Here is a 16,079-nt window from a genome sequence, read left to right on the forward strand (position 1 = left end):
CTGACTCTAACCTAAATAACATTCATATTCTCCATTCCGTTGGCTGAGGAGATGCGTGACATGAGACAGTGTTGGACCAGTACAGGAAGGATGTACGTACTATGCTGCACAAATAGTAGCTGGTGTAGTGTGGATAAAGGGCTTTTGCATTCTGCTTCATCAGTATTCCTTGCAAGTTCATACTATTTTTGAAAAAACGATGTGTAAAAAAGTAAGATTTTTAATATGACAGCAAAATACCCCAATTATGATACTAAAGCAGTTTTGACTTTACTGTAATGAAAATCATCATTCACAGGACAAATATTCACAGGACAAACATTCATTTCAACATAAAACTTTTATCATGCAGAGTGCCTTAACGCTTACACAAAGAAGAAGATCGCACAGTTGGTTGCATTTCAGCAGAACTATAAACTCAGTCGGTTAAAATTTCGTTCACAATACATTACTTCCTATAATTTTTTTTTTCAAAGTAGAGCATCTTGTGAAAAAAACACTACTCTCAACACTGCTGCTGTAAGACAGCACACAAGACAACTAAAACAAACATTTTTCAGCGACTACTAATAGTACTGAGTGCTGAATTTATTGAATGGAACAATTAAAGGATTCTCTGTATGATTACTGCAAGTTAGGCAAGGATATCACTTCTTAGATTAGGAAATTCAAAATAGGACTTCAGAATAAGAATTACAACTTGACTCCCATGTCAGTGGATAGCAGATAAGAAAAAAGTATTTACATAAAAGCTACACATGGTTGCAAGCATAATATATAGCTTTAAGCAATGGTGACGACTAAGATAATGGGGATGTGCTAAGGAGGATAAAAACAAAAATCAAGATTAAACTAATAGCTAACAAACAACAAGTAAAACAAAAAAACCTCTCCCAGTAGCTTTTGATAAAAGCAGTTAGAAATGTCTTTTCTCCCTTAAGCAAAAGAAGGTGAAAGCAGGAGAATTATATTCATATCCAGTTCTTTTACAGGTTCTGCTCTCCAAGAAGACTAAGAACATTTAGTGTGATCAGCACAAAATGCACTTGAATAATGACGTGCTTTCTATCGCGGTGTGCAGACAGACAAGATGCTGCCATGTTAACATACCTCTTGTACTGAGCGAGCTGCTGGCTTGTCTTGATGATTGGCCAATATTAAAAATGGCAGAGTACATAACTGTGGGTGCTGAAGAGCAGAATGTAGTTCATTCCTCGCCGTTTCTAGATCATCTTCCGAGGAGGCACTGTCTAATACAAATATTACCCCTTGGGATCCTTGGTAGTAACGACTCCAGTACTTCCTAATAGTGTCAGCCCCTTTCAAAACAATAATGAAAACTAATTAAAAACACGGAAAGTTAAATAGATCAAAATTTCCTGCCAGATAACCCTACCACTTACAATGGATTAAAGTAATGGGACAAATTTTGTCTTTACTATACATTCTGTGCAAACCACTGAAATCAAGAACATTTGTCAGTAAGGGCAGAATTTGGTTGCCCTTTCTCTAAAAGTTTCCGCTTAATTAGCTTGCCATCAATCTCTAAACCTGCCTCAGGACCACCGACTCCCACACTGTTCCACCGTTCCTTATACCGGAAACCTACCGACCGCTATTCCTACCTACATGCCTCCAGCTTTCATCCAGACCACACCACACGATCCATTGTCTACAGCCAAGCTCTACGATACAACCGCATTTGCTCCAACCCCTCAGACAGAGACAAACACCTACAAGATCTCTATCAAGCATTCTTACAACTACAATACCCACCTGCTGAAGAAACAAACTGACAGAGCCAGAAGAGGACCCAGAAGTCCCCTACTACAGGACAGGCCCAACAAAGAAAATAACAGAACGCCACTAGCCATCACCTTCAGCCCCCAACTAAAACCTCTCCAACGCATCATCAAGGATCTACAACCTATCCTGAAGGACGACCCATCACTCTCACATATCTTGGGAGACAGGCCAGTCCTTGCCTACAGACAGCCCCCCAACCTGAAGCAAATACTCACCAGCAACCACATACCACACAACAGAACCACTAACCCAGGAACCTATCCTTGCAATAAAGCCCGTTGCCAACTGTGTCCACATATCTATTCAGGGCACACCATCATAGGGCCTAATCACATCAGCCACACTATCAGAGGCTCGTTCACCTGCACATTTACCAATGTGATATATGCCATCATGTGCCAGCAATGCCCTATGCCATGTACACTGGTCAAAATGGACAGTCTCTACGTAAAAGAATAAATGGACACAAATCAGATGTCAAGAATTATAACAGTCAAAAACCAGTTGGAGAACACTTCAATCTCTCTGGTCACTCGATTACAGACCTAAAAGTGGCAATACTTCAACAAAAAAACTTCAAAACCAGACTCCAACGAGAGACTGCTGAATTGGAATTAATTTGCAAACTGGATACAATTAACTTAGGCTTGAATAGAGACTGGGAGTGGATGTGTCATTACACAAAGTAAAACTATTTCCCCATGTTTATTCCCTCCCACCCCCCACTGTTCCTCAGACTTTCTTGTCAACTGCTGGAAGCGGCCCACCTTGATTATCACTACAAAAGGTTTTTTTTCTGCCCCGCTCTCCTGCTGCTAATAGTTCACCTTAAGTGATCACTCTGGTTACAGTGTGTATGGTAACACCCATTATTTCATGTTCTCTATGTATATAAATCTCCCCACTGTATTTTCCAGTGAATGCATCCGATGAAGTGAGCCTTAGCCCAAGAAAGCTTATGCTCATATAAATTTGTTAGTCTCTAAAGTGCCACAAGTACTCCTTTTCTTCTTGCAAATACAGACTAACATGGCTGCTACTCTGAAACCTTACAAATAATGGTCCGTCTTCCCATTTTTACTGTTGTCCCACTTGTTCCTCTGACTGCAGCTCCACAGTTTCATCATGTGATGGTGTGTGCTTGGCCCTTTGAGGCTCCCTGCTGGAGGTCTTGTGGTCTTACCACACCCCACCCCAGAAAAGGAGCCGTGAAGGTGGGTCCTCCAGGCCTGCCTAGAAGGGCTGCAGGAAAGCAGCTAATCAGAATGCAGAAGACTCAGTTAAAAGGTGCTGTAGGATCTGAGAAGGTTAGATCCCAGCTGGGACTGGAAGACTGAGGAAGTCCTGGAAGATAGAGAAACATTTCAGGAAAGGAGGGTTGGGGGAGGCCCTGCTCAAGCAGGGAACAGAGAGAACCCAAGAAGGTGATGGGACCAAGTGGGAAGCAGCCTGGGGAATAGCTGCAGCAACCAAGTAAAGGAAGCTGTATGTGGCTGCTGTCTATAGGGTCCCTGGGTTGGGATCCGGAGTAATGGGCAGGCCTGGGTCCCCCGGTCACTGGAGAAGTGGCCTAAGCCACAAGGAGAGGATAAGACACTTCATTAAAAGCCCAAGAAAGGGTCTGGGAGTTTAAACAGGCCCAGGGCTGGGGCTGAAGACCCTGCAGAGGGCCAACCATGCGTTGAACTTTGTTACCCCAGAAGGGGGTTGAACTTCAAGGAGTGAACTGGCTGGAGAGCTGGGACAATAAGAACTGATAACAGCAAAGAGTCTTCTGGGGGCACTGCTCTATACCAGGGCAGGCACAGACTTAGAGCTAGCCAAGAAGGGGCTGAGAACTGAGCCCAGAGACAGGGTACAGAAATTAACAAGGGAACAGGCACAGGCCCTGTTGGACCTTTTACCCCAAAAGGGATTAATCCATCCATTCACCTATTAACTGAGTGACTTAGCCAGAGGGCTGAGCCACCGAAGACCTGCCTGACAAGGGAAACAGCCAACAAGGGGCACCATGAGCAAAGTGTGTGTTTGTGCAGGTTTGCACAGAGTCAAGAGGAGGCGCTCACGAAAAGTGAGTGCGTCCCGTCCCGTCACACATCTTTACAGTAGAGCTTTGATTTTATGAACACCAATCTACAAATGACCAGCTATATGAACATTTTTTCCCAAGGGAGAAAAAATACACAAGTGATGATCATGAAGAACAAATCAATGTCCCTTCATATTCCAATGCCTTCAATGCATTGGAAGTCACTTTGCAGAGGGTAGTTTAAAGGACAAGAAGAAAGTGATGCAGTGCACCATACTGTAACTTAAGCACCATACGTACTGTAAATTTTGAGATGTTCAATTGTATGAACTTTTCAAACACAATTAGTTCTTAAACAGGGGTTCTATTGTGCTTGTGTGTTCTCTGTCATTCATTTGTAGACTTAGGAATCTGATTTTCTCTCATGTCTGAAGTGCCATGCAACCCTATGGTGGTATTGTGTAAAAATATTTGATTTAAAAATATAAACAAAGCCTACATTTATTTTGTAATTATATATTTAGTTAGTGGAATGGTGACCTGAAAACAATTCACACAAAAATGTCTGACTCAATTTGCTCTGTCAGCCTGTAAGGCCTCCCAAGAGCTCTGCTTCCTCCAGCAGAGCACTACATGATTTGGCCTTCAGCAACAAAACATCAGTCCTGATACCATCTGAGTATGAGTTCTTTGGGGCAGGGACTGTTCCTTCTCATCTGTCTGGGACTATCATTAAAAGGGAATAACAATAATAGTACAGGGTGCTTGATGAGTCTCAGGGAAAAAAAAGAAAATGTAGTTCGGGGTGAAGGGGGGGAAATGCTGCTCTTTACATAAAGGTAACTATTTTGAGAGGGGAGAAGTGAAACTATTTATACTGACATACTGTGTACACGTGTGCTGGCTATTGGTTTTAAGGAAATCTCTATGTATTTTTGAAACAAACATTAAATTAATTATGCCCAGGCAATGTTCTGAGCAAGGTATAGGACACTGAATAAGGCAACTTAATGTAAGTACAATGGAATATTTTAGGACAGTGTTATATAGCTTTCAAAAGCATCTACCTTAAAACATGTACTTATGTTGTGCACTGCTCAGCAAGACAGGTATTTTACATTAAGTCAGGGTGAAGAGGTCAACATTTAGAGCACACCTTCCCTAAAATGGTTCACAGATCCACGTGATCATAGCACTTTTCAAAGTGTAATTACAATACATTCTGCACATAGCCATTAAAAATAAACCCTTCCTAGCACTAATCTGCCTTCTGTTTCTTTGTCCCTCCCTGTTGGTTACTCCAGTCATAACAGTAGTGACAAATATTACACACTTTTCTCAGATCCTTTTCAAAACCCTGAAAACCATATGTTTTTAGGTACAAAAAGAGTGCTACTGTGTAAGTGCTGAATCAAATTGGACCTGACCAGTCTTTTTCTGTGAGAGACCCTTAAGAAATGGTTATTTAAATCTGGACAAAGCAGGCTTTTAATATTTTGAAAAATGTTGCTTAAATTCACTATTAATTCAGCCTCACTTATACACCAACCATTCAAATACAGTATGATTTTCTATATTTTAGAAACAACTTAGATTGTACAGCATGTTGACGGAAAGTGCAATTATACTGAAACGCTATTACTGTTCCACACCAACATCCCATAAATCTCTTCTTCTTTGCTCTGCCTGCAAAGGGTTTCAGTGTTGCTTAGACTCTGCAGCTCTTCCATATGCCCCTCAGTGTCATTTCCAGGTACAGTGAGTTGCCACGGGAATCAGTGCAATCTTTCATCAAGCCAGAGAGTTTGAGACACCAGGAGCAGAGATGACACAGAAACCTGAGCCTCTGCAGTACATCAACATGGGTTTTACATTACATGCTGGCCTACACTACGCCCTTCCCCCCCACCACCTTCTTCATCCTTTCCTTTCTTGAGTTTATTTCTGGATAAAGATTCCCAAGACTTCTGCTCCCTGGCTTCTTCATACTAACAGGTTGATGTTGGTTTCTCCTAGCATTGCAGTTTAGGTGGTACTACTGCAGCTGTGCACTAGGTGTCATAAGGATGAATCAGCAGACTCGTCTCCAGAAGGAAACACTCAGAGGGCACGTCTACACTACAAACTTAAGTCAACTTCAGTTAAGTCGACATCCAGCCGCTGCAATAAGTTGGGACTGCGTATCTACACCACACTCCTTGTGTCGGTGGGGCTCATCCTCACTAGCAACGCTTGCATCGATGCAGAGAGCAGTGTACTGTGCATAGCTATCCTCACAGTGCAATTCACCATAGGGATTTTTGGGAAGGACTTGCAATGCCTCATGGGACCAAAACATGCTTACGGTGGGGACTGTGAACATAGCTTCAACGTCCCATGATGCCATTTTCTCTCTCCCTCCCCTGATTTCAACTGGAACCCATGATATTTCCTGCCCCCCCCCCCTTTTTTTTTTTTTTTTTTTAAAAGACTGGTATAGATGCACGTATGCCATATCCCAAGAAGCATGGACCCCTGCTTAGCCATTCACTATTGTTGTGAGCATTACAAACACCACATGCCTTATCCTGCAGTATTTCCAGAGCCACAAGAGGTGCTGCTACATGGAACACTGTAATGTCCTTCCAGCAGCTCTGCTGGAAGTCACAGAATGAAACAATTCCCAGTTTCTGCTGGCAGTTGCACAGCAGCTGAACATGGGGGAGCACAGTCTCTGGTCCCGAGAAACAAACACTGACTGGTGGGATTGCACTGTTATGCAGTTATGGGATTGTGACCAGTGTCTGCCGAACTTTCGTATGCGCAAGACCACTTTCCGGTAACTGCTGTGGGGCTCTCCCCAGCCCTGCAGTGCAGGGACACTAAAACGAGACCTGCTCTGACAGCGAGTGGAGAAGCGAGTGGCCATCACTGTGTGGAATTTAGCAGTGCCAGACTGCTACTGGTAAGAGGGGAATCAATTTGGAGTTAGAAAATCCACCGGGAGGGGGAAGCAGGGGGTACGTTGTGATCCAAGTATGCAGGGCCATTAACGGCCTTTTGCTAAGAAGGATTGTGACTCTGGGCAATGTGCAAGAAATACTGGATAGTTTTGCCACAATGGGGTTCCCTAACTGTGGTGGAGCAATAGATGGCACGCATATCCCATATCCACTGGCACCAGACCATCTTCCCAAAGAATACATAAACAGAATACTTTTCAGTGGTGTTGCAAGTGCTGGTGGACCAGTAGGGCCATTTTACTAATATCAATGTGGGATGGTCAGGAAAGGTCCATGACGCACGCATCTTTAATAACACAGGTCTGTTCAGAAAGCAGCAAGCAGTGAATTTCTTTCTGGAATGCAAAATAACCATTGCTGATGCTGAAATGCCAAGACTAACCCTGGGAGACCCAGCCTACACCTTCCTCCCATGGCTCATGAAGTGGTACACTGGACACCTAGACAGCAACAAGGATCAATTAAATAACAGGCTGAGCAAGTGCAGAATGCTGGTTGAATGTGACTTTGGCTATTTAAAGGGTCACTTGTGCAGTCTGATTACTAGGTTACACCTCAGTGACAGCAATATCCCCATGGGTATAGCTGCCTGCTGTGTGCTTAATAATATCCGTGAAGCAAAGGGAGAAGAGTTTCCAGGGTGGGGCTTGGAGGTGGGTAGGCGGTCTGCTAATTTTGAGCAGCCAGATACCAGGGCTATAAGAAGAGCTCAGCCTGGAACACTGTCTCAGGCAGACTTTGAAAACCTGTTTCAGTAATGACCCTCAGTAATGTGTACCGCTTTTCTGTATTGTGCCTTCCCATAGTATGAACCTTGCTGTGACTGCTGGGTTTTTGTCTCCAACACATCCCCTCCATTGCTTCAGTTTCTCTGTCCCTCCTCTTCTCCCCCCCTCCCCAATTTTAAATTAATAAAGACTCCTTCACTCTCAAGACATTGACTTTTATTGAACAAACATACTGTAACAAATCACAAATAGAATTTAACCTTGGACACATGGTAGAATAAAATTGGGAAGGGGAAAGACACATTCAGCTTGTCTTTAAAAGGGCAGTGGCCTTGCCTGTCACACATCATCTTATGTGCAGCTTTATTCTTAGGCTCCCCCCCCAGGGTTGAGTGGAAGGGATATTGCAATCCCGCCCCACCCCCCCACTGCCACCTGGAACATTTGGGAGAGAGGGAGAAGGAATATGGCGATGTTGGAATGCTGTTCTGCAGGGGCTATGGAGGGAGTCTAGCATAGGGACCGCAGCATAATTCAAACTAGTTTTCACAGGCAACCATAGATCTGGCACTGCGGTCTTAAATTACCTTTTTTTTTTTTTTTTTACACAGGAAATCAGAGGAAATCTCAAAGATGATTTCATTTTTAAAAGAAAAAGATAAAAACAAATCCCATTATGTCAGTGGGTCCCCAAACTGGGGCGCGTCACCCTAGGGAGGCATGGAGGAATGTTTGGGAAGGAGGGAGGGGCCAGCCCCCACAGGGGGCGAGGAGGGAGTGCCATGCTTCCAGCCCCGCTCTGCCCCCAACCCCATTCAGCCCCCATTCCTGCTCCGCCTCCAGACCCTGCTCCATTCCCAATTGCAGCTCTGGCCTCATTCTCTCTCCGCCCCCAACCCCAGCTCCTGCCCCACTTCCGTCTTCAGCCCAAGCTCCGCTGCTGAGGAAGCCTTGGCTGTGCAGTTGGGGGGGGGGGGTTGGAGAGCGCCATGCGGACAGATTCTATTAATGGGGGGGCTTGACTGGAAAAGTTCGCACACCACTGCATTATGTACAACTGTACCAAATACCCACCCCCCCCCCCCAAACAAACCATGCATCACTGGTAGGTGAAGAATGTGAAAGCATGGACTGATTCCAATAGGGCTGCTCTGCAAATTACTGAGATAGGGACACTTCTTAGAGAAGCTGCCCTATCCCTAGTAGAATGGGCTCCACCCAGCATGGGTAGATGTAATCTAGCTACCTCATAGCATGTTTTAATACAATTAGACACCCCAATTTAGACAATCTTTGGCTGGACACTGCCTGACCTTTAACCTTTTCTGCAAATGCTACAAACAGCTTGAGAGCTCCCCCAAAGGTTCTCATTCTATCAAGGGAGTATGAAAGAGTCCTAAAAGTGTCAAGGATGGGCAATTTGTCTTCCCTCTGGTGGCTTAAGGAAGAAAACTGGGAATGGGGTGGAAGGGGGGGGGAGGGGAAATCAGTTGATTCAAACAAAAACCTGACACAAATCTTGGATCAGAACTTAGCATGCTGCTTAAGCATTATCTTATCTCTGTGAAATATGGCATAAGGTGGACCAGCCACAAGAGCCTGAATTTCCCCTGCCCTTCAAAGTCTGCATAGATAGATGGTATAAAGAGCAAGTTGCCAGAGGCTTAAATGGGGTCCCATTAAACCAATTAAAACTATGCTGAGGTTCTAAGATGAAGGGAGCTCCCTAACTGGGGCAACACATTAATGAGGCCCTTGAGGAATCTTAGGATGGCAAAATGTGGTATGACCTGAACAGTGGGAGGTATTAATATTGCTGCTAAATATATTATTATGGAGCTAACAGATAGTCCAGAATATCAGGAAATCAGTTTTTAAGGTGACATTGTGCTGCCCAAATAGAAAACCTCTTTCATTAAGCTCAACAGGCCAGTCTAGTAGAGTTTTTTCTGCTATGCACCAAAATGTTTTGGGCTTCAAATGAATACTTTTTCGTCAATGGAAATTAACCAGCCAGCATCCACACTGCAACAATGCTAGGTTCAGGAGTAGAATCTGACCACAGTCCTATTAGATCACACAGGTAAGACAGGTTCCATGACTGGGGGCTATGTTGACAGGTTCCTTAGGTCTGAATACAAAAAACTATATGGGCCAAGCTGGCGCTTGTAGTATCATTACTGCTGAGCCCTGTGTGAGTTTCCTCAGGATGCTTGGTATTAATGGGATTTGTGGATAGATGTGCATGATCCCTGGTGTCCATGAGATGAGAAATGCACTGAACTTGGATCCTGGACTCAGACCTTCCCTTCCCAACCCCACCTTAAACAGAATGTTGATATTTCTCATTCTGATCTGTAGCAAACAGGCCCATTGCTGGTTATCCCCACCTCCGGAAGATGGTCTGCAGGGCAGAGTCCTTGACAGTCTACTGGTAGTTATCTAAGAATTTCCTACTGATGTTCTGTAAGTCTGGTAGATGCAGAACCACTGATGAGATTTGGTGACAAAGGCACCAGTTCCCAAGATGAACAGCTACTTTGCAGAGCAGAAGTAGAAATGTTGTGAAAACTAGGCAAATAGCTAAGTTCTACAACATTTATGTGGAAGTCTTTTCTAGAGTCCAGAAGCCTTGGGTCTGAAAGTGGTCTAAGGGAGCTCCCCTCCCCTAGCTTAGAGGTATTGGTCCCCAGCATTCTGGAAGGCAGAGGTGGAAAAAGCGGTATTCCTTTGCACACCCAGCAAGGGTCCTTCCATGAATCTAATAATGAGAGGAATTCTAGTAATACCTGAATCCTCATGTACATGTGATCATAGAACCATAGGGTTAAAAGGGACCACAAGGGTCATCTAATCTAACCCCCCGCCAAGATGTAGGATTTGTTGTGTCTAAACCATTCAAGACAGATGGCTATCCAGCCTTTTGAAAACCTCCAGTGAAGCAGCTTCCACAAACTCCTAACGCAGTCTGTTCCTAACTGTAAGAACAGTAGGACAATAGAAGTTTTTCCTGAGGTTGAATCCAAATCTGCTATGGTGTAGTTTGAACCCATTGCATCTTGTCCTGTCGTCTTTGGCAAGAGAACTTTTCTCCATCTTTTTTATGGCAGCCTTTCAAATATTTGAAGATCACTACCATGTCTCCCCTTAATCTTCTCTTTTCCCAAACTAAGCATACCCAGTTCCTTCAGCCTTTGCTCACATGGCTTGCATTCCACCCCTTTGATCGTCTTTGTCACTTGCCTCTGGATCCTTTCCAGTTTCTCTACATCCTTTCTACACATTGCTGACCAAAACTGGACACAGCAATCTAGCTGAAGCCTAACCAGTGCTCAGTAGAGTTGTACTATCACCTTCCCTGATTTGCATGCTATGCCTCTGTTAATGCAACCTAAAATTACATTTGCTTTTTTTGCAATGGTATATCATTGTTGACTCAAGTAGAGGCTGTGATCGATCACTACTCCCAGATCCTTGTCAGCAGTGCTGGTGCCAAGCCATTTAGCCCCCATTCTGTATTTGTGCATTTGGTTTTTCTTCCTTAAATGTAGCACCTCACGTTTGTATTTGTTAAATTACATTTTGCTGATGTCTGCTGCATAGATACAAAGATTTGCATGGCACAAAGGTGAAGTCTGGCATATTGTGTGCATGTTTAGTCTTGAGGGAAAAAGGGCAAGAGGAAGACCTGACAACAGTCTTCAAATATGGTAAGGGCTGTTAAAAAGAGGACAGTGATCAATTGTTCCACTAAAAGGTAGGACAAGAAGTAATCAATTTAAACTGCAGCAAGGGAGATTTACGTTAGATATTAGGAAAAACTTTCTAACTATAAGGATATGGAATATGTTACCAAGAGAGGTTGTGCAATCCTCTTATTAGAGGTTTTTAAGAACAAGTTAGACAAACATTCCAGGGATGATCTAGATATACTTGATCCTGCCTCAACACAGGGGGATGGACTACTATTGAGGTCCCTTCCAGCCCTACACCTCTATGATTCTATAAGCGCAGGAAGTCATATGACACAGGAGTGAGATGCATACTCTTACAGACATTTGTAGTTGAGCCTGCAGCTGGGTTGATATGGTCTGCCATGGTCTCAAATCTCCCCTGTGCTAAGCAAGCTCTTGCTGGTGAAGAAACTTACACAGCTCTTATACATTCTATTTTTTTGGGCTGGCCATCTATTCTGATAGTTTTCAGAGTAGCAGCCATGTTAGTCTGTATTCGCAAAAAGAAAAGGAGTACTTGTGGCACCTTAGAGACTAACAAATTTATTTGAGCATAAGCTTTGGTAAGCTACAGCTCACTTCATCGGATGAGCTGTAGCTCACGAAAGCTTATGCTCAAATAAATTTGTTAGTCTCTAAGGTGCCACAAGTACTCCTTTTCTTATTCTGATAGTAGTACTCATCCCCTATATCCTCCAACGATGTTAGCCTTGATACTCCATTCATCCACTTCTTCTACAAGAGTCAATTACTTTTCCTACACTGCCTCCTACGCATGGAATATCCTCCTAATTAGGATTCACCAAGCTGTCAATTCACTTCTGTTCATCAAATCCCTCCTTCAGACTCTTCCTGCATTGTCAACAAGAAATGAGTTTGTCGTCAACGAACAAATGAACTTCCAAAATTAAAGCAGCCGTGTGATCTTATTGTAACAACTTTGGTCCTTCCTCTACCTAAAATTTGTTACCCAATCTCAACCTCATTCCTTGAGTGGTCACAATATTTCAGTGCTCCAAGATTTAATTATGAGCTTTTCCTTCATGGCCTGAAACACATACTGATGAAGCAAGGAGCAGAACTCCAGAGAAATGGTGCAGGGCTTGGGGTGGACCATTGCTGGAAGAGGCTTAGAATTTGCCACTAGAGAAAACCTCCTCCAGCCTCAATTGGGCAATCAAGAGGAATTTGATAATAAAACCTAGATCTTTCCATCTCTAATTAATCCTTCAAATCCATCCCAGTCTGGACGTTAGAAATATTTCACCACAGTTTTCAACCCTCCATTTACAGGATGGTGGATTAAAAAACCAAATTAGATTCCTGTCTGTCTCTAAAATTACATGACTATATGGATGTGAATGTTATTTGATGTGATTATTCTGAAATGTGTTTATGGTCTTGATTTAGTTCCCAGTAAGTATCCACGTCTCAGGTACCACCAATAACTAGCACTGATTTTGTAAATATGATGAAGCCAGCAACCAAAGGAGCACACTGACTGAACTACTATCACTCCAGAGGTGGTGTCTCAGATTATGAATAAGGCTTCTTGGTCGGACAACATGAAGAAGCTTGGCATTGGTGCTGCCCTGTAGTATCTGTACTGTGGATAAACCAAGGAGCTCAGTTTACCCAGGGAATTCGCCAGCACTAAATACATTAATTAAAATTTTAAACAGCCAAAGTCAGCTTCTGCCCTTGCCATTTTTCCAGTCTCTTCACTCCCCCCATTCTCTCATCTCCCACATTTTATATTGAATCAGGTGCAGTTCCTGCTTACAATACCATGCTAGGGCTTTGCTGGACCTCCAACTCCTCCATTTCATGGTGTACCTAAGTGAGAGGGGGCTATTTATATCTGCACAGTAAAAGTACACTTTTGGGGCATCTGGGTTAAGGAATGCCAAATCTCCTGAGTAGCCTAATCAAAGAAACAGATTCTCTCATTTATTTATCAAATTCAAAACTTAATGTCTTGCAACTTAAGAAGAAAAGAAATTACACAATTGCTATGTCAAAAGGGAAACTTAACTCTGGACACTGGACTTGGCAGGCAAATGAAGGAAGAACAGCTTTTCAATTACTTCAAGTATTTAAGTATTTGTGATTTTAAAGTCTCCACAGAGATTTTTCTTACTGATTCAAAATCTTATTTTTTTTAAAAGAAAACTTCTAATATTTCAGAAATTAGATTCAAAACCAGATTCAATGTACCAAGTCAGTATTGTTTAAAAATACAAAAAATAATCTGTTCAGTTAAATGATGCAAGAGGTCAGGATATTCCATGAGTCAAATAATCAGAAAATTTAACATGTTAATTCACTTTTTTGCAGTTTTTAAGGATCTAAAACAGTGTTTGATAAAAGGCAAATGTCTGCAAGAGAGCACAGCAAGCTTCGCTCTCTGTCCCAAACAAATACTAAAGAATGATGAAGAGTTAATGAGACCAACAGCAGCAGACACTATGAAAGTGGCTGTTTTTTCTATAACCTATAAATGAAATTTTTTTGTATAATTCTATAGAAACAGAGAAGCACAAACCTGGCTGTATTAGAAGCTCCAGGAGGTAACTAGAATGGTACAAACATGCACCACCTTCCACTACAAGGAGGAGTATTCCTTCAGCCAAACAAAAGGAATAGTACACAATTAGCATCTGTTTCACATAACTGCTTGGCTGCTGAAAGAAGAAATCTAAAAAAAGTGTGAGTTTTAACAGTCAGTCCTTAAAGTATTTCAAACAAAACTTCACTGTGCTCAGGCAACTAGACAAGGCTTACAATTTTCCAAAGGCTAAGTTTGCAAGGCAATTTTTAAATTAATTGAGTACATCACAAATTAAAATCTAAACGGAACTTTTCCCTTTTGACTGACATGCAGCAATGAATAGTGAACCTTTGAAGACCGATTCCTTTCAGCCTCTCCAGATTCTCAACATCAACTGCCCAGACAAGACTGCTATAGTACAGAAAACAAAACTCAGCCACAACATATTAGTGTTTGGGATGGGGGGCGGGGGGAGAGAATCTTACAAAACTAACCTAATACAGGCCCCTCTTCCTCAACATCAACAGCAGAAATCCCAGAACAAAGTTTAGCAGAGAAAGAGAAAAGTTACAAAAACTAAACTGGTAAGACTTATTTCTGTACACTGTTTATACCAATACAGAAATGATGTGGTCTACTATATTTAGCAATTCTCCTCTACAAACAGAGAAAGGGGGAAAATATCAGGGGCCAACACTACCTGACAGGATCAACACGCTGACGTGCTGCAATCAAGTCAAAGGTGTTGCAGTCTTCACAGTGCTTCTACACAAAATATAAACATATGTAACAGCTGCCCTGCATCTCTTTCCAAGTGAGGTCTTCACTTTTCAGCCCTCCAAAAAGCCCTACCACCTCTTAGAAGAATCTTCACCCTAATCCAACAGAAAACATCCCTCGCACTTGGAAAAATATTAAAAATACCCAACCATCAGACTGGGCACTGGAGGCCCTGAGTCTAAATCAGTATCTAGCTACCTGCCATCTAGCTTTAACTGACTGCATTTAGACTCCAAAATTTGGCCCCAAGTGACTTTACTTTGTGACATCGGGAAAGAATTGCACAGCTGAATAGAACTCAGATGTCACTCAGGCACCATGGTGACAAGTACAATATAAATTCATAGACAAATGTGTCATAATTAAGCCAACAATTCTGTCATAGAGGTCATTGATTCCATGACTTTCTGGGACCTCTGACTTCTTCTGGGCCAGCCCGGGGCCATCAGAACAGTGGTCTCCGGTCCACCAGAGCAGCGGCTGGAGTTGGGTCAGCTGCAAGCCCTGGCAGCACTCTGTTTGTCCCTTCTCTGACCCCCCCCCCGTACCCCCCAGGTATTTTTAGTAAAAGTCAGGGACAGGTCGCAGGCTTCCGTGAATTTTTCTTTATTGCCACGACCTGTCTGTGACTTCTACTAAATATAACCGTGACCAAATCTTAGTCATAATCCCTGTGCTATGCTCCAAACACTAAAGGAGGTTGCAGCCTTCCTTTTGGAATGGATGACCAAGGCAAGACCATCAGCGTCTACAACAGGCGTGGACAAACTTTTTGGCCCAAGGGCCATATCTAGATATAGACATTGTATGGCAGGCCATGAATGCTCACAAAATTGGGGTTGGAGTGCAGGAAGGGGTGAGGGCTCTGGCTGGGGACTCAGGCTCTGGGGTGGAGTCAGAAATGAGGAGTTCAGGGTGCAGGAGGGAGCTCCAGGCTGGGACAGAGGATGGGAATGGGGGTGTGGGCTCTGGAGTGGGGCTGAAGATGAGGGGCTTGGGGGTGCAGAAGGGTTGGGCTAGGATGGGGATCAGAGCTGGGGCAGGGGGTCGGGGCATGAGGGAGGGCTCCAGCTGGGGCTGTGAGCTCTGTGGTGGGGCTGAGGATGGGAGGGGTCTGGGGTGCAGAAGGGTGCTCCAGGATGGGACCGAGGAGTTTGGAGGGCGGGAGGGGGATCAGGGCTGGAGCAAGGGGTTGGGGTGCAGGCGAGGTGGCTCGGGGTGCAGGGTCCAGGCAGCACTTACCTCAAGCAAAACCCAGAAGCAGCAGCATGTCCCCCCCATTCCAGCTCCTACACGGAAGCACGGCCAGGCGGCTCTCCTGTTCACTGCCCCGTCCACAGACACTGCCCCTGCAGCTCCCACTGGTCAAAGTTCTTGGTCAATGGGACCTGCGGGGGCAGCGCTTGGGGTGGGGGCAGCATGCAGAGCAGAGCCCCCGGCTGCTCCTAT

General features: G+C 43.8%; 1 protein-coding gene across 10 annotated transcripts in view; it reads right to left on the reverse strand.

Annotated features, from left to right (window-relative positions):
* Positions 1–16,079, reverse strand: part of ARL15 (ADP ribosylation factor like GTPase 15) — a 334,164-nt gene that overhangs the window by 184,837 nt on the left and 133,248 nt on the right. For 6 of the 10 annotated variants that reach the window (XM_037902790.2, XM_043547417.1, XM_043547422.1 and 3 more), the window contains 2 exons: positions 13,845–13,922; positions 1,111–1,319 (listed from right to left, as the gene is read on the reverse strand). In XM_037902790.2, coding sequence (XP_037758718.1) covers positions 1,111–1,319; positions 13,845–13,922 — 287 coding nt within the window. The remainder of the gene's footprint in view (positions 1–1,110; positions 1,320–13,844; positions 13,923–16,079) is intronic. The other 4 variants (XM_043547423.1, XM_037902793.2, XM_043547424.1 and 1 more) reach the window with 1 other exon arrangement.

Source organism: Chelonia mydas, chromosome 5 (genome assembly GCF_015237465.2).
Source record: "Chelonia mydas isolate rCheMyd1 chromosome 5, rCheMyd1.pri.v2, whole genome shotgun sequence".
Taxonomy (NCBI): domain Eukaryota; kingdom Metazoa; phylum Chordata; order Testudines; family Cheloniidae; genus Chelonia; species Chelonia mydas.